Source organism: Lepidochelys kempii, chromosome 9, assembly GCF_965140285.1.
Source record: "Lepidochelys kempii isolate rLepKem1 chromosome 9, rLepKem1.hap1, whole genome shotgun sequence".
Classification (NCBI taxonomy): Eukaryota; Metazoa; Chordata; order Testudines; family Cheloniidae; genus Lepidochelys; species Lepidochelys kempii.
Genome location: NC_136388.1, coordinates 69616701 through 69643175, shown reverse-complemented (window position 1 = coordinate 69643175; position 26475 = coordinate 69616701). Strand labels below are relative to the sequence as shown.

The 26475-nt window shown below is 40.7% G+C and overlaps 1 protein-coding gene across 3 annotated transcripts in view; it reads left to right on the top strand.

Annotated features, from left to right (window-relative positions):
• The window catches only part of PCDH11X (protocadherin 11 X-linked), a 1007737-nt gene that overhangs the window by 481580 nt on the left and 499682 nt on the right, over positions 1-26475 (top strand). For all 3 annotated transcript variants that reach the window (XM_078854233.1, XM_073360862.2, XM_073360864.2), the window contains one exon: positions 1036-1107. In XM_078854233.1, coding sequence (XP_078710359.1) covers positions 1036-1107 — 72 coding nt within the window. The remainder of the gene's footprint in view (positions 1-1035; positions 1108-26475) is intronic.

Sequence of the window (26475 nt, the reverse complement as noted above, 5' to 3'; positions counted from 1 at the left end):
CCAAAACATTTATGAGCAGAGCTGAGCAATTATACACATTGACAAGTTGGCAGGGTGATTTGGAAATGTCAGTAATTTACTTGGGAATATGAAGAGTCAGCAAATATAATTCTTCAAGGGCTCCTTTAAGTCATCTGATTGTAAAGACTTTTGATTTGGGGTCAGTCTTGCCACTTCTTTAGAATTCTCAGAGTTTAAGGGTCAATGAGCTATTAAACAGCACATCCTTCTAAGCTCCTATTATAAAGAGCTTTAAGGAAAGGGAAAGGCTATCAGCCAAAAGCATGAAAGAAACCTCAATAACACAGTGTTTAAAAAGTAGGTGTTTTGGAGGGGATTTCTGTTTGATTTTTGTTTTGTTTTTGATAGGCCACACTTAAATTAATTGCAGTTGCTTTGTGGGTAACAGATGTTATATTCATGGTATGTCCTCACTTGCCAAAATAAATGAGGCGTGGCAATGTGGTCTTCTGGACAGGACACTGAACTTGAAATCAGGAGTCTGGTTTCTATTCCAGATTCTTCCACTGGCTTGTGGTGTGGTGATGGGAAGGTCACGTCTCTTCTCTGTGCCTCAGTTTCCCCATCTGTAAACGCTTTGAGATGTTTAGATGAAAATTGCTTTATCAGAGCTATCTATTACTTTTATATCTAATGTTATAAAAGAGCTTTCAAGAAAGACTGAAAAAGTGCTGCTGTTCAATTCAACAAAGCATGAGATTCAATCTTGTTGGGATTCCTCACTACATTACTGCTACATTAAAACTGGGTTATGTACTGAGTCCAAAAAAAAGGACCTATCCCAAAAAGAAAAGGAGTACTTGTGACACCTTAGAGACTAACAAATTTATTTGAGCATGGCTGCTACTCTGAGACCTATCCCAGTGACCTCTGGAAATGTAGGCATTTCTGGTTGACGATCATTGTCTGAATTTTATGCATGTCTTGTAATTTGTACCTTACAATAGAAAATGAGTGTTCATATGAATGTTGGCTGAGCAGATAACCTGATACATTTGTTTCTCCCTTCAAAAGCACACAAAAGAGAAGGGAAGACCCCAGAGCCCTTTGAAAGAGACAAGCCTGGAATCATGGACTCAGCCCCAGGTAGGTAGGAACCACATTATTGATAAGTTTCTGTGTTTGCCTCTGCTCCCCAGTAGCATAGTAGTGTTCATTTCTGTGAGTCTTAACAGTATCAATTTGAGTCTCCAAAGAAGCACTGTAATGGGTAGCTCTGTGGTAAGTAGCATCATGTGGCATTTGCTTTAGGTTCTTCTATGAGAGTCCCATGGTTAATGTGGCTGTAAGTGCTATGTTATTTGGCTTAGCCCTCTTAAGATCTGCTTCCTTTTTCTCACCCCCTCTCCTCCCTCCCCCGCCCCACCCCCCCCACATGTTTCATACCCTCAAAAAAATATAAGGATGTCAGCTCACGTCATTCATGGACCTTTTTCCTGACACACATCATTATAATGGGGGTTGAAATAAACCAGTGACAAAATAGAAATTTAAAATTAAATCAGTATCCAAATGGTGTCTTAGGAAATTATGAACAGCTCATTAACTTCTGGGATAGAATTCTATTTAAGCCTACAGAATGACAGCTTAAAGCGAAGGCTCATGAATTTGACATATTAAATCTTAAGGTCCAACAGTTTGACCCACCAGAAAAGATGTGATGCTTATTCAAATCAGAAGACAGGGAGGTGGATGAATGAGAATATTGATATGCAACATTTACCTTCAGGAACACACAATGCTTTATAGGATCCTATTTTGGAGTATTTACTTTGGCAAATCATTTATTACTAATTTGTGTATTATGCTAAATTTAGGAATTTAGAGCCATTTCCTTTATTTGTCTCTTACATATCAGCCCTGCCTTCATTTATGTATAAATATTGGATGGGGGTGTCGGAAGAGGACTGACCCACTGTAATTACAGTGCTCTTGTACACTTGGTAATTTCTGCCTATAGTTAGAGTTCTGCCAGACGTTTTACACTGTGAGCATTCCTCTCAAGCAGCTCTGCCTTCACTTAGGGCCTGATTTTAAAAACGAATTATGTATTGGAGCCCATGACATTTTACAATCATATTTATTGCAAGTGTATGCAGAAAATCCAACATGGGAACTCACAATTGGAACTGAACATCCACTTGTGTTCTCTCAAAATAGTTTGTGTGAACTTTTGCAGTAAGTGAATGTTTACATGAGGCATGATGCTGACTGTTCATGCACCTCTGGGCTTGCTCCTTGAAAATCAGCATCTCATTATCTGAAGACTTGATTGAGGTCTGATGGACATGGGATTGAATTACTGCTGATTTTGAATGATATGCTCTTGAACTGTGCTTGCATATATACAGATATCCCTGTTGCTAGGTAAAATGTGCATGTGAAATGAAAGTAAAAGCCTTGAATCATTAGCTTCCAAAGCACAGGACTTTACGCCTTAAGCTAAAGGAATAGTTACGAACAATAAAGATGACCTTTATTAGGGACAGTTGTATACACACACCACCCAATATGTTGCATTCACTCATGCTGCATGGGATTTTTCAATGTATTATGTTTGCTATTCCATATCCATCTATCTCAGATTAGGAACAAATCCTTACTTTACTTCATATTTGCTTGTGCGACTGAATAGCTTTAAAAATGTAATGTTTTGGACACTCATCTTACTTAGTTATTTAGAAAAAAAATTTAAACCAGATACAATTTTTATGAGTTTTTTGTTGGAATGGAAGAAATGTGATCAACAAAATGTAAAACACTGAGGCCATTATCGTAGCAGAAAATTAAATTAGTTGTTAATTATTTCATGGATGTAATTCAGGCTACTGCAAATCCCTCCTTAGACATTTTATATAAAGTGAGTGAAAATTCATGGTACTGATAAAGGCTTTGTCTGTTTTATGAGCAACGGGCAAATGGTACAAATGGTGCCCATAAAGCAAATTGGTTCCCAACTCTAAAAGCAAGCAGAATATGCTTAAAATCTAGTGGGAAGCACCGCAGGAAGAAGCAACTGCTATTTATAGGAATATGATATTTAGATGGGGCTGAATGAGTGCCTCTTTTCTAAAAGGGATACTCAACAGTTCTCTTTGAATTCTCAATAAATAATACAAATAACTTAGTGAATTTTTCTATGAATTCCAAGTCAGCCACTTAGTAGCAGGTTGCATTTTATCAACAAAAGGAAATAAACCCTGCAGCCTGTAGCACATCTTCAGTGTTCAGAGGCCAATCTGGTCACATGCACAATCACTGAAGCAAAAACTACCACATCTGTGTCCCGATGACAGGAAGTGGAGACACAGGCAGATATTGGTGTTTGGACAGTTTTGCATATAGAGAGTAAGACAAGGTAAGTGTTCTTGTGGGGGTGTTTCTTTGTTTTCAGTTCCATTGTGGTTTTGGTCCTCCCCAAAAAAATTCCAGCCAATTATAGCAGTTTTAAATAGACCCATAAGCCAGACAGTTTGAAATTCAGTTGTCCTCTTCCAGGAAAACTGAATCCCAGCAAAGCTTTCTCAGTGACACTTCGTTGCATGGGTGGAAAAGGAGTCCCGTCAAAGCCATGGATTTGTGGTTCCGAACACACAGTCAAAATCCTTTACCTCCACTATGACCCCTAATTAATTCAAACAGTTCTCTGTTGCTCTCACTATGAACCCAGTGATTTGAAATTGAACTTTCCTGTGTGGAACATAAAACATATGACAACATCAGGGAACGATTATATATAGTTCTCCGGTAAATTTTAGACAAGATTTTTGCAGAGGAAGAGAGCACCAGGAAAAGGGTACATGATAGTGACTGCTAAGATGAGCTTCTCATCAGTTTATACACTGTATTGAAATGTTAAATACCTTGTATTGTTGTGGTTACGTTTTCTTGCTGCACTGCCTGATTAAACATTTGGCTGATAAACTGTGTCAAGGTTATTCAAAACTGCGTCAGCTGCAGTTAAGAATACATGCAAATAGCCTAGATTTCTGAGGGTCAGGTAGACATAGGGCAATTTAAAGTCAAACCAAGCTCTAGCATTGGGTACTCTCATTTATAGTGTTTTATGTCAGCATCGTGGATTAAGAGGTCAAGGGGGAGGGAGAATTAACCTAGAGCAAGAAAGAAGAATGCTAAGGGCTGAGATCCAGTTTAATAGGATAAGTAATGGGAACAATGCCTGGAGTTGGCTAGATAAATTCTGCGGCAGTGGGCACCTGACAGCTTTTGCCACTAAGGCCAGTAGGGTGTAAATACCATTGTGTCAATTTCAGATTTTTTGTGTGCATTATTAAACTTTCCTCTGTTCACACTCTTTGCACTGTCTGCACTCTGTATCTAAAGTACCCAAGGAATTTCAGAGATGGTTGGCAGCATTACATGAGAGGAGGGAAATGAATGGCAGTTGAATCTTTTTTATGTATTTCTTTTTAAGCACCTAGTCTAACAACTCTAGGCACTTTATACCTTTAAACATAAGCAAAGGCAAACAACAAAGATTTGTTTGGTCAAAATCCAGACTAACAAATATAGCAAATAACCACTCTTAACTGACCACCCCGTATCCCTCAGCCCATATTCTCAACCAAAACCCAGAAGATGATGACACTGGAGGTCAACAACACCCTCTTTTCACAAAACACTAGAAAAAAAAAGACCTTTCTTCAGGAACGTTAAATGTCCAGTGATTAAAATCTCACTTATAATTATTCCCAGCTGGCATGTACATCACTGTGTGTTTTATAGACCAGGTAGTGCAAGGTATGGGATGTTGGTTATTTATGATGACCTGATGTTGCTGAGGAGCCTGACTGGCAGGTGCAATGAAATACATAGGGATAATTTTATCGAGTAAGTATGACCCTTTCTCTTTACAAAGCAAAATAAGGGAACTGCGTTTCTTTTTTTTTTTTAGTGAGCAGAATTTTTTAATAGGAAGGGGAAAAAAACCCACACTCACACTGCAAGCCTAATTACAAGTGATGGAGCGTAGTATTTTTCTTCACAGTTTTAAAGAATCACTTTTTAATCTTGGAACAGTGGATAACAACATCACTAATCCAATATTTTAACAGTAAATACATTTGATGATGGGAATTGCTACACTAATCTTATATCCCACCACAGTACAGTTAAGAAATCCACAGGGGTTTTACTAATCATTTTTCATAAAGTAAATCAACTTGTGTAATTCTTATGCACTCTCAATAGCCTGTAGCCACAGATGGAGCTAGGCACAGAATTTTTGTCTTTTCTGTAAGTGCTTTGCACCCTGACCAGAAGCCAAGCCATCCCTCTCATGTTAAAACACACAGGGAGGGGCTTTTGGAGGGAAAATCTCTGAGTATTCTTTCAGGGAGATTCTCTCACTTTGTGCTGTTGGGGGCTGGAGCTGGATAGACTTCTCCCCACCCCCATGGTAAAAAGGAGCCATTGCTGTGGACATTGAGCAGCCCCCATTTATGGACAGATGGGGAGATCTGCTAAGCTATGAAATTCAGCACACAGCAAAAGACAAATATATCTCCCAAATTGAAAATGTGAACCCTAATATTACTATTAGATTACGCATTGGAGGCATTTAGTACTGATGTATCAGTTCAATGGATCAACATACCCTATCTGTGAATGTAAGAACCTCTTGCTTTGCTCTGTATATGAGTTCAGGCCCTGGACTTACTGGGTGATGAAACATTAGAGAATGCGGTTCATAAATGTGGTTCAGTATGGAACAGTCACTGTTATTTTGCAAAACCATCAACATTTAAATAATTAGAACGTGTATCTTAGACTCATAGGACTGGAAGGGACCTCAAGAAGTCATCTAGTCCAAGCTTTTGCACTCATGGCAGGACTAGGTATTATCTAGACCATTCCCAACAGGTGTTGGTCTAACTTGCTCTTAAGAATCTCCGGTGATGGAGATTCCACAACCTCCCTATTCAATTCTTCCAGTGCTTAATCACTCTGACAGTTAAGATTTTTTTCCTAATGTCCAACCTAAACCTCCCTTGCTGCAATTTAAGCCCATTGCTTCTTGTCCTATCCTCAGAGGTTAAGAAGAAATTTTTTTCTCCCTCCTCCTTGTAACAACCTTTCATGTTCTTGAAAACTGCTATCATGTCCCCTCTCAGTCTTCTCTTTTCCAGACTAAACAAACCCATTTTTTTTTCAATCTTCCCTCATAGGTCATGTTTTCTAGACCTTTAATCATTTTTGTTGCCCTTCTCTGGACTTTCTCCAGTTTGTCCGTATCTTTCCTGAAATGTGGCTCCAAGGACACAATACTCCAGTTGAGGCCTTGTCAAGGTTCCTCCCCCACTCTGAACTCTAGGGTACAGATGTGGGGACCTGCATGAAAAACCTAAGCTTATCTTTACCAGCTTAGGTCAAAACTTCCCCAAGGTACAAAATATTCCACCCTTTGTCCTTGGATTGGCCACTACCACCACAAAACTAATACTGGTTACTGGGGAAGAGCTGTTTGGACACGTCTTTCCCCCCAAAATACTTCCCAAAACCTTGCACCCCCCCCCTTTCCTGGGAAATGTTGGATAAAAAGCCTCACCAATTTGCATAGGTGACCACAGACCCAAACTCTTGGATCTGAGAACAATGAAAAAGCATTCAGTTTTCTTACAAGAAGACTTTTAATAAAAATAGAAGTAAATAGAAGTAAAGAAATCCCCCCTGTAAAATCAGGATGGTAGATACCTTACAGGGTAATTAGATTCAAAACATAGAGAACCCCTCTAGGCAAAACCTTAAGTTACAAAAAAGATACACAGACAGAAATAGTTATTCTATTCAGCACAATTCTTTTCTCAGCCATTTAAAGAAATCATAATCTAACGCATACCTAGCTAGATTACTTACTAAAAGTTCTAAGACTCCATTCCTGGTCTATCCCCGGCAGAAACTAGCATATAGACAGACACACAGACCCTTTGTTTCTCTCCCTCCTCCCAGCTTTTGGAAGTATCTTGTCTCCTCATTGGTCATTTTGGTCAGGTGCCAGCGAGGTTACCTTTAGCTTCTTAACCCTTTACAGGTGAGAGGAGCTTTCCCCTGGCCAGGAGGGATTTCAAAGGGGTTTACCCTTCCCTTTATATTTATGACAGGCCTAATCAGCACGGAGTAGAGCAGAAGAACTACTTCTTATGTCTTATTTACAACACTGAAGCTCATACATCACAGAATGATGTTTGCTTTTTTTGCAATTGTGTTACACTGTTGACTCATACTTAGCTTATGGTCCACTATGACCCCCCAGATCCCTTTTCCACAGTACTTCTTCGTAGGCAGCCATTTCTCATTTTGTATGTGTGCAACTGATTGTTCCTTCCTAAATGGAGTACTTTGCATTTGTCCTTATTGAATTTCATCCTATTTACTTCAGACCATTTCTCCAGTTTGTCCAGATCATTTTTGAATTAATTACCATTTGCCCGTTACACCCACCTTATAGTAGCTCCATCTAGGTTGCATTTCCTTAGTTTGAGTGTGAGAAGGTCATGTGAGACAGTATCAAAAACTTTAGTAAAGTCAAGATATTCCACATCTGCCACTTCCCCCCACCTACAGGACTTGTTACCCTGTCAAAGAAAGCTATCAGGTTGGTTTAGCATGATTGTTGACAAATCCATGCTGACTGTTACTTATCACCTTATTATCTTTTAGATGTTTTCAGATTGATTGTTTAATTATTTGCTCCATTATCTTTCTGGGTACAGAAGTTAAGCTGACTGCTCTGTAATTCCCTGGGTTGTCCTTATTTCCCATTTTATAGATTGGCACTATATTTGCCCTTTTCAAGTCTTCTGGAATCTCTCCCATGACTTTTCAAAGATAATTGCTAATGTCTCAGATATCTCCTCAGTCAGCTCCTTGAGTATTCTACGATGCATTTCATGAGGTCCTGGTGACCTGAAGACATCTAACTTGTCTAAGTAATTTTTAACTTGTTCTTTTCCTCTTTTAGCCTCTGATCCTACCTCATTTTCACTGACATTCACTATATTAGATGTCCAATCACCACCAACCTTTTTGCTGAAAACCAAAACCAAGATGTCATTAAGCACCTCTGTCATTTCCACATTTTCTGTTATTTCCCTCCCCCCTCATTTAGTAACGGGCCTGCCCTGTCCTTAGTTTTCCTCTTGCTTCTAATATATTTGTAGAATGTTTTCTTGTTACTTTTATGTCTCTAGCTAGTTTGATCTTGTTTTGTGCCTTGGCCTTTCTAATTTTGTCCCTACATACTTGTGTTATTTGTTTATATTTATCCTTTGTCATTTGACCTAGTTTCTACTTTTTGTAGGACTCGCTTTTGATTTTTAGATCATTGAAGAGCTCCTGGTTAACCCAGGGTGGTCTCTTGCCATACTTCCTATCTTTCCTATGCAGTGGGATAGTTTGCTCTTGTGCCTTAATAATGTCTCTTTGAAAAACTGCCAACTGTCTTCTATTGTTTTCACTTTAGACGTGCTTACCATTGAATCTTACCTACCAATTCCCTTAGTTTGCTAAAGTCTGCCTTCTTGAAATCCATTGTCTTTATTTTGCTGATCTCCCTCCTACCATTCCTTAGAATCATGGACTCTATTATTTCGTGATCACTTTCACCCAAACTGCCTTCCACTTTCAAATTCTCAACCAGTTCCTCCTTATTTGTCAAAATCAAACCTAGAACAGCCTCTCCCCTAGTAGCTTTCTCCACCTTCTGAAATGAAAAAATGGTCTCCAATACATTTCCAGAACTTGTTGGATAATCTGTGCCCTGCACTGTTATTTTCCTAACAGATGTCTAAGTAGTTGAAGTTCCCCATCACCACCAAGTTCTGTGCTTTGGATGATTTTGTTAGTTGTTTAAAAAAAGCCTCATCCATCTCTTCTTCCTGGTTTGGTGGTCTGTAGTAGACCCCTACCATGACATCACCCTTTTTTTTACCTCTTTTATCCTTACCCAGAGACTTTCAACAAGACTGTCTCCTATTTCCTCAACCTCAGTCCAAGTATATACATTTTTATTATACCAAGGCAACACCTCATCTCTTTTTCCCCTGCCTGTCCTTCCTGAGCAAGCTGTACCCTTCTATACTAATATTCCAGTCATGCGTATTATCCCACCAGGTCTCTGTCATGCCAACTATGTCATAGTTGTGTTTATTTACTAGCATTTCAAGTTCTTCCTGCTTTCCCCACATACTTCTCTCATTAGTATACACACATCTAAGATACTGATTTGATTTCTCCCCAGATCTGTCTTCTCTCTCTTTTATTCCCGCTATAACAGTTCATGCTCTCCCCAAATTCTGACCCTTCTCCCAGGTCTCGATGTTTTTGACTTACCTGTGGGCTTTGGTCACATGTCCCCCTTCGAACCTAGTTTAAAGCCCTCCTTACTAGGTTAGCCAGTCTGTATCCAAATATGCTCTTCCCCTTCCTCGATAGGTGGACCCCATCTCTGTGTAGCAGTCCTTCTTCTGGAACAGCATCCCGTGGTCAAGGAAGCTGAAGCCCTCCTGGCAACACTATCTTTGCAGCCAGGCATTCACCTCCAAGATGCATCTGTCTCTGCCTGGGCCCCTAGCCTTGACTGGATGGAATGAAGAGAATACCACCTGTGCTCCCAACTCCTTCACCCTTCCTCCCAGAACCCTGTAGTCACTTCTGATCTGCTGAGGGTCACACCTTGCAGTATCATTAGTGCCCACATGGATGAGTAGCATGGGGTAGTAGTCAGAGGGCTGGAAGATCCTCGACAATCCCTCTGTAATGTCTTGCCTAGGGGCCCCTGGCAGGCAGCATACCTCCCGGGATGCCATGTAAGGGCGATAGATGGGTGCCTCTGTCCCCCTCAGAAGAGAGTCATCAACCACCACTACCTTACATTTCCTCCTGGGAGTGGTGGCTGCGATCATCCCAGCCTTGGCTTCTCCTCCTCCAACTTTGGGGGTGATTCCTCGTCACTCATTGCCAGGGCAGCATAATGGTTTTCCATAACCAGGGTGGCTGGGTTGGGGGTAGGGGTGGAGCACTGTCTGCTGCCAGAAGTTACCAGCTGTCAGTGTCCTCCCTGTGACAGAGCCATATCCTCCTCTCCCAGTGGTGTGACATCAGTCCTCTGTAGCTGGATAGCTTCCTCAGCCTTGGATATTTCCATATGAATACTCTCGAGGAATTCCCCTTGGGCACGGATGCTCCTCAGCCTAGCCACCTCCTTCTGTAGCTCTCCCTCCTGCTTCCTGAGAGATTCCACCAGCAGGCACCTTTCACAATGGATGGTCCCCCCAGCCTGGCGTTCTGAGAGTAGGAAATGCAGGCCAGAGTCTCTGCAAGTCCACACCAGGATCTGGGTAGAGGCATCCATGGTTAGGTGTCTGTCTGGATACGGGCACAGGTGAAGGAGACAGGAGCAGTATTGGCACTGGCAAACGGCCCTAACCATAGCGATTATATTATGATTCCCTCCTACAAACTCCCTTTCTAGCTCCCCTGTTCGCGGTCCCCTGTTCGCTAGCTATCTTCTATGTACTTACTATTATAAAGTGCAAAACATAAAATTCAATAGGATTTTTTTTTTCAATTGGATTTGTGTGGAAAACCTCTTGATTAGTGACCTCTTCTGGAGACTAGTGGTAATTTTGTCTTCTGTTCTTATGCTAATCTTCTACATTCAGCTCCCTTCAACCCACAGAAATGAAGGCATTTTCACAAAGCCTGTGTGCATATATAATCTGGACATATCCTGTTTACTCAGCTGGCCACTTGAGCCTTTAAGTTTCTAAATTAATGGAAGTCAAGCTAATGCTGAAGCTCTCTTCTTAACCCATTCTGTTGTGCTTAAGTATTTGTATCCCATAGTGTACGGGTTTATCAATCACCCCAAAAGATATGCCTTTTCTAGATATATCTAGGCCAGTGTTTCCCAAACTTGGGATGCCACTTGTTCAGGGAAAGCTGCTGGTGGGCCGGGCAGGTTTGTTTACCTGCCGCGTCTGCCAGTTCGGCCAATCACGGCTCCCACTGGCCGCGGTTCACAGCGCCTAAGAGGACAGCCCGTTGCCAACTGTATCCACATATCTATTCAGGGGACACCATAATAGGGCTTAATCACATCAGCCACACTATCAGAGGCTCGTTCACCTGCACATCTACCAATGTGATATATGCCATCATGTGCCAGCAATGCCCCTCTGCCATGTACATTGGCTAAACCGGACATTCTCTACGTAAAAGAATAAATGGACACAAATCAGACATCAAGAATTATAACATTCAAAAACTAGTTGGAGAAGACTTCAATCTCTCTGGTCACTCGATTACAGACCTAAAAGTCACAATTCTTCAACAAAAAAACTTCAAAAACAGACTCCAGTGAGAGACTGCTGAATTGGAATTGGTTTGAAAACTGGACACCATTAAATTAGGCTTGAATAAAGACTGGGAGTGGATGGGTCATTACACAAAGTAAAACTATTTTCCCATGTTTATCCCCCTCGCCCCCACCCCCCCCACCACTGTTCCGCACACGTTCTTGTCAACTGCTGGAAATGGCCCACCTTGATTATCACTACAAAAGGTTTTTTTCTCTCCTGCTGGAAATAGCTCACCTTTCCTGATCACTCTCGTTACAGTGTGTATGGTAATACCCATTGTTTCATGTTCTCTGTGTATATAAAATCTCCCCACTGTATTTTCCACTGAATGCATCCGATGAAGTGAGCTATAGCTCACGAAAGCTTATGGTCAAATAAATTTGTTAGTCTCTAAGGTGCCACAAGTCCTCCTGTTCTTTTTGCAGATACAGACTAACACAGCTGCTACTCTGAAACCTATAAAATGTGTGCGGAAGTTGGCCATCCACAAAACCCAACCTTTTCTTCCAACTGCCAGACACAGTTTCCTTTTTTAGTTGCAACTCCAGGTAATAGTAAAGTACCTGTACTAGCTATGTTTAATGCTAATCTTAATATACAAATATTTTATCTGAAAAATCAGGCTATGGACCTGCAGGGTGAATGGGAGGACTAATTATTTATTGGCACTGAGAATTAACTTTGTCAAGTCTAGAAACTGAAATGATCAGTTTCCAATCTTTAGAACAATAACAAAAATGTTCAGAGTAATTTTCAGAGAAATGGAAGCCAGTTTGCCCTGTAAATACTGATACAGACAATATCACCTCATTATATACTGCAGAAATATGAGACCCCTAATGCTAGTCAGTCTAAAAAGACTAATGAAATAAGATTTCTGTGGATGAATGTTCAGATAAATAAACAGGACTTTCTCATTCCCTTTAAAAAGCTATTTAGCAAAAATCAATCAATCAAAAAATAAAATAAAATGAATGAATTAATAAAAATATCTGTACGAGTCAGTTACAGAGCTGTGAAATGCAACATTTCCTAATTTAATTTGTGTGTTCCTTTATATTAATTGCAGGAGATTGTGCACTTACCTCATTCTAACTAAAAGGGGTAGTCCTTGGCAATTGATTAGGTAACTCATATTCTTAAATATTATTATACATTGTTACTGGCAGATTTGGAAAAGGAAGTTAATTTTCTAGCTTAAACCTGGAAAAGCCAAAAAAATCAGAGTCAAAACTGAAATTATCCTCCTGTCCCTAATTCCCGTAAATGGTACGGTCACTTTAAGTGGTGCCTTGGAATATGATGCTTGACTGCATGCTACATACTGCAATGTCTATGCTTAGTTAACTTGGCTAAAGATGGATTTTCATCCTTAACAATTTTTTTTTATCTCTGTTGAATCTAAAATAAAGCCTTTGCAAATGAATGTAGTTTTAGTTTTGGTAATTAAAATGAAGGCCCACACATAGAAAGAACATAGCTGTTTGGGTAGCCTGCCCTGCATAATTATTTGTATTTTTTTGTTATTGATCTACTGACATCTTAGTTCAGGCTTGAGTCTCCAGATAATTATAACTTAAAATGAGCTGCATGCCTTGATAAGCAACCACTCCAGAAATACAGTTAGTTGCAACATAAGAGGTTTCTCTGAGACCTTAGTATTGCTGTTGCATACAGGCACTAAAAATTGGTCAATTGAGTGGGTCTTGAACAGCATCAGCAAAAGAATCAGCAACAAAGGTAAAAAAGAAAAGGGTGGGGGTCATGAAATCAGGAATCTGCTGTGAGCACTTAACTCCTTATTGATTTCAGCAGGGAGGCCTTATGAAGAAAAAATCCCATTTGGTTCAAGTTTACCTATCAGTTCCTCAGTCCAGCACATAATTATATGATAAAAGCTGTCCAATTTCAGCTAAGCCACAATTCTATTATAAGCTGTTAAGAGCTAATTAAAATAAATGAGTATTCCATAGACAAAGATTCCAGTGAGTTTGCCTCTGGTACATCAACACTGGCAATTACTAGACCCTTTTCTCTAATTGTCTTGATACAACATGTGATATAAATTAAAGCAAAGCATTTTCAAGGGAGATAGTAAGTCTGAAGATTGAACAGCTGCTCTTTTGCCCAACCATTAACTTCATTCCTGCTTCTCCCAGGGTTATGGGAAGGTCCATGTTAGACTTCTGTACGTAATTGTTTGCAGGGTTGTTGTAGTTATGTTGGTCCCAGGATATTAGAGATACAAGGTGGGTGAGGTAATATCTTTTATTGGGTCACTTCTGTTGGTGAAAGAGACAAGGTCTCTTCAGGTCTGGGAGAAGAGCTCTGTGTAGCTCAAAAGCTTGTCTCTCTCACCAACAGAAGTGGCCCAATAAAAGATGTTACCTCACTTACACTGTATCTCTTTTGTACTAGGTCATGTGTAGCCCAACCATGTGAGGGAGCGTGTGTCAGTGTAACACTTTCCAGGGTTAAGCAAGGTGTCCGGGGGTGGATCGCCACCATTTACTCACAGTGGGGTGCCCATTTGGGGAAACTGTCCACAATTACCAGGTGCTGGCAACACAAACGTGCCTCTCGGAGCTCTGTGAGCCCCATCTTTCCCTTTGCAGACTAGCAGTTACCCCACCATACTGTGTTACACGTGAGTGCCCAATTCCTTATCTTCTGGACATCTGCCATGTACACAGAGCCACTGCCTCCATGGAAGCAGTGTATCTTCGTTTACTGGCTTCACCTCCATTCAGCACTCTCTGTTTAACAAGGCACTTAGATGTGTCTATAGTAAAACCAAATTGAAATTTATTTGGGAGCTTGAAATAAAGATTTAAATAAAAGCAAGCTCTAAGGATTTGGAAACATGAGGTTACAGATAAAAAATGTAAAATGCAATCTATGTCTATACTTATTAACAAGTTACTTTCCTGTCTAATAAGATATTTTTCACGCAGTGGTCAGTCCTTACAGCGCTTGTCCAGTCAAGAAAGCTTGCATTCCCATGAAACACTCCTGTTGACAGAGTGTCTCCTCTGTAATGGTTAACATCTTGTGTCCTTTCTTCTTCTCTGGTACAGTTACAGAATATTGTCTCTTAGCCCAGGCAGTCCTCAAGTTGTAGGCTTCTGTTGAGGTTCTCTTGTCTTTGTAAACACTCAAATCTGTGTCTTGTCCAAACAGTAAACACAGAGCTTGGGCTAGCTCCACGGTTGTGTATTGTTCTCAGTGTTGATTGAGTCAGCCCTGAGATTCCCCTGCCTCAGGTATGTTTCATTTCCAGCAGTTTTGGAAGGCAGTATGCAACATGTTACATAACTGTAACACTGTTTCCTGTACAAGCATTAATTCTTAGCTTTTGGCAGAGACCATATATGGCCCCTTTTGGTAAAATACTGAGAAGATGTTTGGACACAGGGTGATATAACTGGGAATGTCTATGTCACAGTCAGGTTTAGGTCTGTATCTCAATAGACAACCACTTGTACATGAATCTATGCCAAATTGTTCCATTTACTTTCAAAGTCCAAATGTCAAATCTGCCAAGTCTGGAAAATTGGGAAACTCTAAAGGTTTTTGTCCCTCGGCCCTTTAAATATTTATTCTTTTTAAATGTTGTGCACTCTGACTTTGAAGAACATCTCTTGCCACACCAGCTGTGTTGTCTGCTAAATAACATTGGTGCACGCTGCTGAGCCTTTTCTTCCTGTTCCGTACTCTGCATCTAATATGGCATTGGTTTTACGACAGCGTAAATGGGGAATGAGCTGCTAGCTTTAGAAGAGCTCCCCAGCAACCATAGCATTACCTGGGAAATGTCTGGTCTGGCCAGAATCTTCATGGTTAATGCAGAAAGTGCAGACACAGGCAGCCTCAAAATGTGTTCCATCAACATACTCCTTGTTGCAGATGTAACAGGGAAGCACGATGCTTTGCTGAGCAAAGGGCATTCTTCTAGCCATTCTTTGATGCCTATTGAATTGAGGAAAATGTAGCATTCTATGGTATGATCAGTGTTGAGCCAGCTTACTAAAGGCATTTAAACACCTAAAGATTCAGATAGATATCCAGTGGTATTTTCAAAGGTGCAAAGATGCCTAACTCCCATTGACTTCATTGGCCTATTGTGGTTTACCTATGCCTTAACAATGCTGTCTAATTTCTTCAAGGACAAAATGCTTACTCTCTGTCTAGGTACTCACAATGGATCCCATCACTGCACCTCACAAACATTTTTGAATTTATTCTGACAGCAACCCTGTTTGGTCGGGAAGCATTAACAATCCCATTATGTGACGGATGTGGAGCTGTGGCACAAAGATTTGAATTCATTTGCACAAAACCATCCGTCCTCACTAACTGTTGGTATGTCTGTGCTGCTGTCAGAGGTGTGATTGTAGCTCATGTAGTTTAGCTAGAGTGGCTCCGAATAGCAATGAAGATGCGGCAGAATGGGCTGTGCAAACAAAACTAGAACCTTAGAGATGTACTCTGTTCCTAGCCTGCACCGCACCACCTTGTCTTCACTGCTATTTTTAGCTGTGCTAACTAGATTAAAGGTAGTGCAGGAAGCACTAGCTGCAATCACACTTCCAATTGCTGTGTAGATAGATGAGTTGTGCTCAGAATGCACAAGTTTTAAAATAGTGACGATAAAAATAGTTATAATTAACACGTCTTTATCTTGCCATTGTCCAGTTCAATGTTAAAGAGCTGTTAAATGTAATATCTAGGGTAAAATGATGAAAACTTTATGTGCATGGGAAATTCACACATAGGCTGCTGCATAAACCAACTGACTGAAGTATCTGTACATATCAAGATACAGGGGATAGTCAGAGATAGTAAGCAAAATTCATGTTTTCAGACCTCATTATTTGGAAGCTTAAAAACAATATCTGTCTTCTGGGTTGAAGGGCTCTGAGAGAGGAAAGTCTGAATGAGGGGAATAGAGGAAGTTCAGAAATGTTGGTCTGTGAAAAGATCAGCAAAATTAATACTGTTTCTGTCTGTCATCAGTGTGTATGTGGCCCCCATCACTGTAGTATCTGAGTGCCTCATCATCTTTAATGTTCTATACTTATTGTACACATGGGGAACTGAGGCAAATAGAGGCTAGTGACTTGTCCAGGACAGGCAGGGACATCTGTGGCAGATCAAGGAATTGAACCCAGCTCTACCAATTCCTAGGCTCATGTCCTAACACTGGACCATCCTTCCTCTGTTCAGTCAATTGTTTGTTGTTTTTTTTTTTAAATCCCCTGTCCTTCTCTCCCAATTCATGCTGCTTTTGAAGCTTTCTTCCACTCCTGTCCAGATTGTTTTTTACGATTTGATATCCTTAGGGTTAAAATAAGAATAGTAATCCTGCTATATCATGCCCACTTATTTCACTTGCCTATTGAATTGTTTCTAGTTGGAGAGGCAGTGTGAAATAGTAAGCAAAACTGTTACAGCACATTGTCACTGAGTTTTACAGCTGCTCAGCTGAGTCACCTCAGTGCTGTTCACAGGTATGATGCTTGTAAAACAAGGGGCATGAAGTGGATTAAAATGCCAAAAGAATGAGTTTTCCTTCAGGTCCAGAGGTACCAGCTACATGACCTGTATTTACCAAGACAAGACAGTGAATATAATTAGCTACACCACAGTATTGTAACAAGAAGAAAAGTATAGCAAGACTCTGAATTTTTCATTTTACCTAGTAGCATGTAAATTGTTCACAATGAGCATGATCCTGTTTGACATCAATGAGAGCTTTGCTATTGACCCCAGTGGAAGTAGAATCAAACCAAATATTTATTAGCTATTGATATGAAGGGTTCACAAGTGCATAGTTAATAACTAGTCATCATTCACAATTGAGGCCAGGATATGACCCCTACCACACTGAACAATTGATGACATAAATCTGTTTGGTCTCCGGCCAGTATGGTGTGAAAGTCATTCTCTAGCTCAGTGAATGATGATAACTTTGAGTTCTTGACCCATCTGTTGAATTATTTTTTTCTAAGACAGTCTAGTGCCATCTTTGATACTGACTCTCTTGGAGGCCTGAGCCGTATTACGTAATCTCTCTATCAATTCCTCACCTGGAAAATTGGTTACCTAGCTCAGGTAAAAATGGTTATCTATCCCAACTGTAAATTAGTTAATGTATATCAGATGCTGTGAAGGTGAAGTGGGCAACATACATACTTAATATTAAAACACTTTTAAGTTTGTTTGTTTTTTAAAAGATGCAAACATTTTTTTGTTAAAAACAAACAACCCAGGAGCTGTTGGGGAGAGGGTGTGTGTATACAGATTTCATATCAATGTGCAGAGATTTAGCTCTTGTGTTTACCTTTTTTGTGAATGAGAGTAATACAATAAATAAGTGAGCTGGATATTCGTATCATTTGTAGTAGGATATGGCTGTATGAAAGTTTCTCCTTCAGAAGTCTCTCTTTTTTCCAACCCTCTCAGGCACAAATCAAAATTCTATACGATGGTACTCATTTCTAGGGAAGCAAGTCACAATATCAGAACGAAGGATTAAGACTTTATTGCATGGATAGATAGAAGAAAATGAATGTTGGGAGGGGAATATTTTGATTAAATGTACACTATATAAATATTTTTGACAATAACTGTTACTTACAAAGGAAATTATCATAACTGCCCTAAAATGCAAATTTTGCTTTTTATGTTCTAATACACTTTTCTTTAAGAACAGGTATTTCTTAGGAAATATAATTAGCACCTGTGGAATATGCATTTCACGCCAAAATAAGGCAGCTACCTTTTTTTGGTGCCATCTGTCCAATTCTCTGAGATTTGCTGAAGGGGAAGGTAGTTCTCTGTGCAGTATTGTTCTTTTTATACATGAACTCATTAATTTGTTTTGGGTTATAGTGTGTTATTTTTCCCCTTTTATAATTTTGAAGTGTCCTTTTAACAAAGCAGATCTAGATGATTTAATTACCTAGGGGATTTGAACAGCTTTCATGGTGAAGGACAAACACATTAAGAAAACTAATACACAGATCCAGACTGTGGTTTCTGATGCTGCTGACCAAGACTGTGGTCTGGAAGATATCGCAAATATCAAAAAAGTGTGGCGTGTACATTTTGCACTTGTCTTCTAGTGCTTCACCATGCCACATCAAAATCCAAGAGGAGAGCATTAAAAATATTTATAATATATTACACCTATTTTTAAACTCTCACAAATGTTTGAGGCACAAAGCAGCTGATGTAAACAGCATGACAAGAGCTGATGCTGGTATACTATAGTTGGTGTGTGTTATCCATGACACTACCCACAGACGTTTATTTTAAAATCTACAAACTGTCACAAGAAAAAAGAGCATGATTGGCACAGTCATCACAGCATGTACACATGTACTTATTTGTAGTCTGATATATACACCTCGTACATACATGTGATAGTCAATGGGACAAATTGCAGTTGTGAAAAATTGTGGAGCCAGGTGATTAATTTATTGTGTATTTTGCCTGTCCTCTGTCTACTAAGCCATGTCTCCCCGGTTTATTCTAACATTACAACTCTCTCTGCAGCTTCAAACAGAAGATGGTAAAATAAAATATCAGTTTTGCTCCAGAAACATTTCCTCCCCATGCCACTAGTTGTGGAAATTTCTTCTTCAAAAGTATTCTAGGCTAGGGGTTAGGATGGGCAAGATGTTGTCCTAGGTACCTAGGGCTACAAAAATGAGTCCTGGTTTAAAACAACACCACCAAAAAATATTACTAATGTCTCTAAAACATTACTAATTCTAGAGATGGCTTTTTGTTTGTTTTTGGTAACATATATGCAACCTAAAAATTGAATGATGGTTGATGTTGTCTAAAAGTTTTATTGGTACTCTTTTGGATATCCTGAATAACAAATCATGCTTTTATTATGAATAACATGCTGCTCTGAAACTCAGAATGATAAAACCTTTAATATTGTGGACACACACTCTCCCCCCACCCCCAGAGTAGGGAACTAGGCTAGGACTTGGGAGACCAGGGTTCCCATCTCTATTCCTCTAGAGCAGGGGTGGGCAAACTTTTTGGCCTGAGGGCCACATCTGGGTTCCAAAACTGTACGGAGGGCGGGGTAGGGAGGGCTCTGCCTCCCCAAACAGCCTGGCCCCCGCCCCCTGACTGCCCTCCTCAGAACCCTTGACCCATCCAAACCCCCTGCTCCTTATCCACTGACCGCCCCCTCCTGGGACCCCCCATCCCTAACCGCTCCCCCCGGGATCCACCCTCTATCTAACTCCCCCTGCTCCCTGTCCCCTGACTGCCCTGACCCCATCCATCCCCCCACCCCCTGACAGTTTCCCCGGGACTCCCACGTCTATCCAACCCCCCCTGCTCCCTGTCCACTCCCTGGAACCCCCTGCCCCTTATCTGATTCCCCTGCTCCCCACCCACTTACCATGCCGCTCAGAGCACCAGGACTGGCAGCCACTTTGCCCGGCTGGAACCAGCTGCGCCGCTGTGCAGTCTAGAGCCCCGCTGCCCAGAGCTCTGACAGCACGACGAGCTGAGGCTGTGGGGAAGGGACCGGGGGCTAACCTCCCTGTCCGGGAGCTCAAGGGCCAGGCAGGACGGTCCCATGGGCTGGATGTGACCTGCAGGCCATAGTTTGCCCACCTCTGCTCTACAGACTTCCTGTGTGAACTTGTGTAAGTCATTTAGTCTGTCTGTGTCCGAGTTCCCCAGCTGTGTCATTGGTAGTATCACTTTCTTACCTCAGAGAGGTGTTAAAAAGATTGTGAGATGCTGAGATACTAGGGTAGTGGGGGCCATATAAGTACCTGAGATCGACAGAATACTTCTCCATACAGTCATATTGTCTTAGGTCAAGTGGGCAGTAGGAGTCATAGGCGCCGACTTCCCCTCTTTCCCCTGGGTGCTCGACCCCCCCCCCACTCCACGCCTTCCATGACACCCCACCCCACCCATCCCTTCCCTGCCCCCATTCCAACCCCTTCCCCAAAGTCCCCACCCCAGCTCCACCGCCTCCCTGCCCCTATTCCAACTCCTTCCCCAAATCCCCACCCCAGCCTCTTCCCCGCCTCCTCCCCTGAGTGCGCCACGTTCACACTTTTCCCTCCCCTCCCGGAGCATACTAATGCGGCCAAACAGTTGTTTGGTGGCAGCCGGGTGGGGAGTGTTGGGAGGCAGGCGGAGGAGTGGGGATGAGGCGTGCTCAGGGGCAGAGGAGGGGGGCGGTGGGGGGGAAGGGAGCTTGGCTGGTGGTGGGTGCAGAGCACCCACTAATTTTTCCCTGTGCTCCCCAGCCCCGGAGCATCCACGGAGTCGGTGCCAATAGTAGGAGTGCTTTGTTAATATTGCATGCTTAGGTGGAGGCAAAACTGTGCTTTTGGCAGCATAGCTTATTTCAGCACAGTTTGAAGGTATCACTGCATTTACACTAGGGTCTTTTGCTGGCATAGTTGTGTTGGTCACAAATCAGAGCTCTGATCAAAATAGCCATGCCAGCAGAAGTTTATATTGTAGACCTGGCCTTCTGATATTCTCTGCCAGTGAGCGTACGTATATCTGAGATTTTTACAAGGGCTCGATTAATCGCAGTTAACACACACAATTAACTGCAAAAATTAATCGTGATTAATCGCATTTTTAATATCATTGTTAAACAATAGGATTCCAATTGAAATGTATTAGATAGTTTGGATGTTTTTCTACATTTTCAAATATATTGATTTCAATTGCAACACAGAATACAAAGTGTACACTGCTCACTTTATATTATTTTTATTACAAATACTTCCACTGTAAAAATGATAAACAAAAGAAATAGTATTTTTCAATTCACTTAATACAAATACTGTAGTGCAATCTCTTTATCATGAAAGTTGAACTTCCAAATGTAGCATTATGTACAAAAAACCCTGCATTCAAAAATAAAACAATGTAAAACTTCAGAGCCTACAACTCCACTCAGTCCTACTTCTTGTTCAGCCAATTGCTAAGACAAACAAGTTTGTTTACATTAATGGGAGATAATGCTGCTGGCTTCTTATTTATAATGTCACCAGAAAGTTAGAATAGGCATTTGCATGGGGCTTTTGTAGCTGGCATTGCAAGGTATTTATGTGCCAGATATGCTAAACATGTTTATGTCCCTTCATGCTTCCTCCATCAGAGGACATACCTCCATGCTGGTGATGCTCATGTGACAGGTTGGACCCCCTGGGATGTCACCTGGTGTTCTGGGACGCCACTGAGGCAGACTCTTCTGCCAGCCTCGACCCCTTTTACCTGGTCTTGCTGCGCTAAGCTCCCCAGCCTTTTCTAGCCAAGCACACAGGCAGGGCCACACCCAGCTGCATCGAGAGACAGAGATCTGCTCTGAGAAGGCTCAGCATAAAGGGCTTGCCACAGCATCCAGATGTCCGCCCCACCCTTGGAGTACAAACCCAAAATTATATGAAATTCACCTCTTCCCTCAATATGGAGGAGGGTATGCATAACTTCTCTCGCCCCCCCGCCCCACAGTTAGAAATCACATAAACTGGGATATAGTGTAAACCAGAAATACATTTATTAACTATAACAGGTGTATTTTAAGTAGTTAAGGAGGTAGCAGACAGAACAAGGCAGATTACTAAGAAAATAAAACAGAGCACACAAACTAAGCTTAATACACTAAAGAAACTGGTTACATGTAAATTCTCTCCCTAAACATGGTTCTAATAATCTTCTTCACAGGCCAGATGCTCTTCCAGCCTGGGTCCAGTTCTTTCCCCCAGTTCAGTCTTAGTTGTTTCCCTCAGTCATCTTCGGTGGGGTAGGAGGGGAGAACTGACAACCCAGATTACCTCATGCCCCAGCCTTAAATAGGATTTGCATAAGGTGGGAGTCCTTTGTTTCCTAGTTTGACCTCCCACCCCTCCTAGCTTATCATGAAAAAGTACACAATTCAAGATGGGTTCCAGTGTCAGGTGACATAGTCACATGCCTCTATAGGGCCCCTGTAGACATTCTTCACAGGCTGACCCACACGTTCACAGGAAGACTAAGCTCTTTTACACCCCATTGTCTCGTGCTGATGGATCATCAGCATTGTCAGGCTTTTTCATTGTTATACCTGAAGTGTTAGCAGGGGACGTCACCCAAAGTATCATAGTCAAAATATAGATACATAGTCAATATTCCTAATTTCAGATACAGAAATGATACTTGCATACAAATAGGATAATCACATTCACTAAATCATAATCTTTCCAATAATATCTCACATGAGCTATCTTGTATAAAGTATATCTCAGTTATGTCCTGTTCATATCATAAGCATATTTTCATAAAGAATATGAAATCATACGTCACAGGTCAATAAAAATAATGCTTTAATTAAATTTGTGATTGAACTCCTTGGGGAGAATTGTATATATTCAGTTCTGTTTTACCCACATTCTGCCATATAATTCACGTTATAGTAGTCTCGGATGTTGTTAGTTTTAAGAACACTTTTACGGTAGATTTGACAAAATGCAAAGAAGGTACCAATGTGAGATTTCTGAAGATAGCTATAGCACTCGATCCAAGGTTTAAGAATCTGAAGTGCCATCCAAAATCTGAGAGGGATGAGATGTGGAGCCTGCTTTCAGAAGTCTTAAAAGAGCAACACTCCGATGCGGAAACTATAGTACCCGAACCACCAAAAAAGAAAATCTACCTTCTGCTGGTGGTATCTCACTCAGATGATGAAAATGAACATGAATCAATTTGTACTGCTTTGGATTGTTATTGAGCAGAACCCATCATCAGCATGGACACATGTCTTCTGGAATGCTGGTTGAAGCATGAAGGGACATATGAATCTTCAGTGCATCTGGCATGTAAATATCTTGAGACGCAAGCTACAGCAGTGCCATATGAAAGTCTGTTCTCACTTTCAGGTGACTTGAACAAGCAGCAGGCAACATTATCTCCTGCAAATGTAAACAAACTTGTTTGTCTGAGCGATTGGCTGAACAAGAAATAGGACTGATTGGACTTGTACAATGTTTTATTTTTGAATGCAGTTATTGTTATGTACATAATTCTACATTTTTACATTCAGCTTTCATGTCAAAGAGATTGCACTACAGTACTTGTATTAGGTGAATTGAAAAATAATATTTCTTTTGTTTTTTTACAGTGCAAATATTTGTAATCAAAAATAAATGTAAAATGAGCACTGTACACTTTGTATTCTCTGTTATAATTGAAGTCAATATATTTGAAAATGTAGAAAACATCCCAAAATATTTAAATAAATGGTATTCTATTATTGTTTAACCGTGTGACTAATTATGCAATTAATCTCAATTAATTGTTTTAATTGCTTGACAGCCCTAATTTTTACTTGATTTTGTATGTCTCAATTTTTGAATACCCAAGTCAAAACACTTTAAAAGGACTTGATTTCTGGAAAGTTCAGAAAACCACCCTCTGAAAATCAGGCCCCTCTAAAGTTTCCTGTGTTAGGCACACAGAAATTGAGGCAACGAACATCAGCATCACTTTTGAAACTTTTGACCATACATATGTGTGTATAATGAGTTTGTGTGACTTGGAAGATAAAGACACAGATATATGTATAATTCACATACCTCAGGTCTCTGTAGAAATATTACATTAATCAAACAATGTGGGGTGGGTTAAAGGTAGAAACCAATTAAAATGATCACTGGAAAAATGTCTATAGAATAATATTTTTAAAAAGAATATTTCAAAGAATCCATGTGAGATTGCTTCTTAAATTACTAGCCATGTTTCACGCAATCCCTTAGGAGCTTCTATCAGCAAAGGATGGTAAGAGCTTATGAGTAGGGCCCTACCAAATTCATGGCCATGAAAAACGCATTATGGACCATGAAATCTGGTGCTTTTACACTATATTTTATACTATACAAATTTCACGGGGGAGACAAGTATTTCTCAAATTGAGAGTCCTGACCCAAAAGGGAGTTGTGTGTTGGGGGCGGGAGGGAGAGGGTGGCGGCTATCACAAGGTTATTTTAAGGGGATGGAAGTATTGCCACCCTTACTTGTGCTCTGCCTTCAGAGCTGGGCAGCCGGAGAACAGTGGCAGTTGGCTGGATGCCCAGCTCTGGAGGCAGCGCCCCACCAGCAACAGTGCAGAAGTAAGGGTGGCAATACAATATCATGCTATCCTTACTTCTGCACTGCTGCCTTCAGAGCTGGGCAGCCAGAAAATGGCAGCTGCTGACCAAGGGCCCACTCTGAAGGGAGCAACACAGAAGTAATAATATACCATGCCATGCTTACTTCTGCAGCTGCTGCTCTGTGGCTGCTCAGCTCTGAAGACCGAGCCGCTGGCAGCAGCAGCGCAGAAGTAAGGATAGCAGTACTGCAACCCCCATCACAATAACCTGGTGACCCATCCCCACCCCCGCAACTCCTTTTTGAGTCAGGACCCCTACAATGACAATACTATGAAATTTCAGATTTAAATAGCTGGAATAATTAAATTTACAATTTTAAAAATTCTATGACTGTCAAATTGACCAAAATGGACCGTGAATTTGGTAGGGCCCTACTCATGAGCTAAAAGGTCCGAAAGAAGCTGGCAGTGCAATGTATAAGCTGCATTGACTGGACCAGGTTATTACTATTATTATTTAGGAAATTTCTGCAGTTAGTTTTCACTCATGCTAAGCACTAGTTTAATTTAGCAGTGTATAGTACTTATCTCTCATAATCAAATATAAATGGTAGAGGATGCTAGTGAAAAATATAATGGATGACTAACTACATATCCTGCATTTCCATTCCCTTTTACTTAAACTGTCCCCATCTAATGTCATCCTCTTTTACTCCTTTGCCAATAGTAACACCTGATCCTTACATTGATCCTCTGGCATATGCTAGTTGTAGTCTCTCCCTCTGGATTTTGCTGGCAATGCCTGGTATGTCAAGATCCATAAATTTGATGCTAATTACTGTGGATTCCAGTCATTTATACTCACTCAATTTTATCTTTCTGTTCAGCAATTTGTTGTGTAAAGTAATGTGACAAGGCTCTCAACTCTGCCTGGCATTCTTAATTCTGATGGGTTTTCCTATAATGACATTTGTGTGTGTGTGTGCAGCTCACAGATTTGCTTAGTTTGTCTATTTAAATTAAAATGTATGGTAGTTATTCTTTACAGTCTGTTCCATTCTTCTTCCAGTTCAGAATTCAGACATCTTGTGTTACAATACGTATCCAAACTTAGGACAAGCCTATAGTTTAGATTTTTTTCTATTTCCTTTTTTTTTTTTTTGGTAGCTGATTTTGGCTAATCATGAATGAAATTGTGTAGAATATTGGGCATTGTATTCCTTGTGACAAATTGATTTAAAAAATTAGTTACGCCAAGACCATTTTAAATTTTTCCCTGGCCATGCTGCATATAAGAGCAGCAGTCTGTCCCATCAAATTGGGAATTTGAGAAAGAGTGAACAAACAACTTCAATTGGAAACATGGTTAGCAAGCGTTGCATATACTGTAAGAAGCAGATAAATGCTGGTTTATTACAAGAGTGAACTTAATAGAAAAAATACTGTGTTTTTTCCCTTTAGAAAGAAAGAATAAATCAAATTAACCAGTGCAAAATAAATAAATAAATCAGGCCTGAAAACTGCTGTCTGTATCCTGGCAAAATTCCTATTGACTTTTTTACAAAGTCCTTCCTGAATGAGAACTGCAAGATTTGGCCCCAAATGAAAACATAGACATAAACCTAATTCAAATATCTCTTATTTGAGGAGAAAAGCCTGAGCAGGTGGCCTGGGCACTGTGCAGTTGTTGGAAGGAATCTTCCCCCCCCAAGGCTAAAGTGCAGCTCTTTAGAAACCCCACATAGGTTACTCTGCCCAACTGCTGAAGCAGGCTTCACAATCCTTTATGTGGTTCCTTGATGATGGAAATAAAAGATCACTGCAGTAGGAGATTTTTAGGCCTACCTCCATCCATCTGCTGCACTGCCATGCAGGAACCTCCCCACAGAGCAGGGGGTTTGCTTTTTCATGCTCTGCCCCGCCCCCCATCTTGTTCTC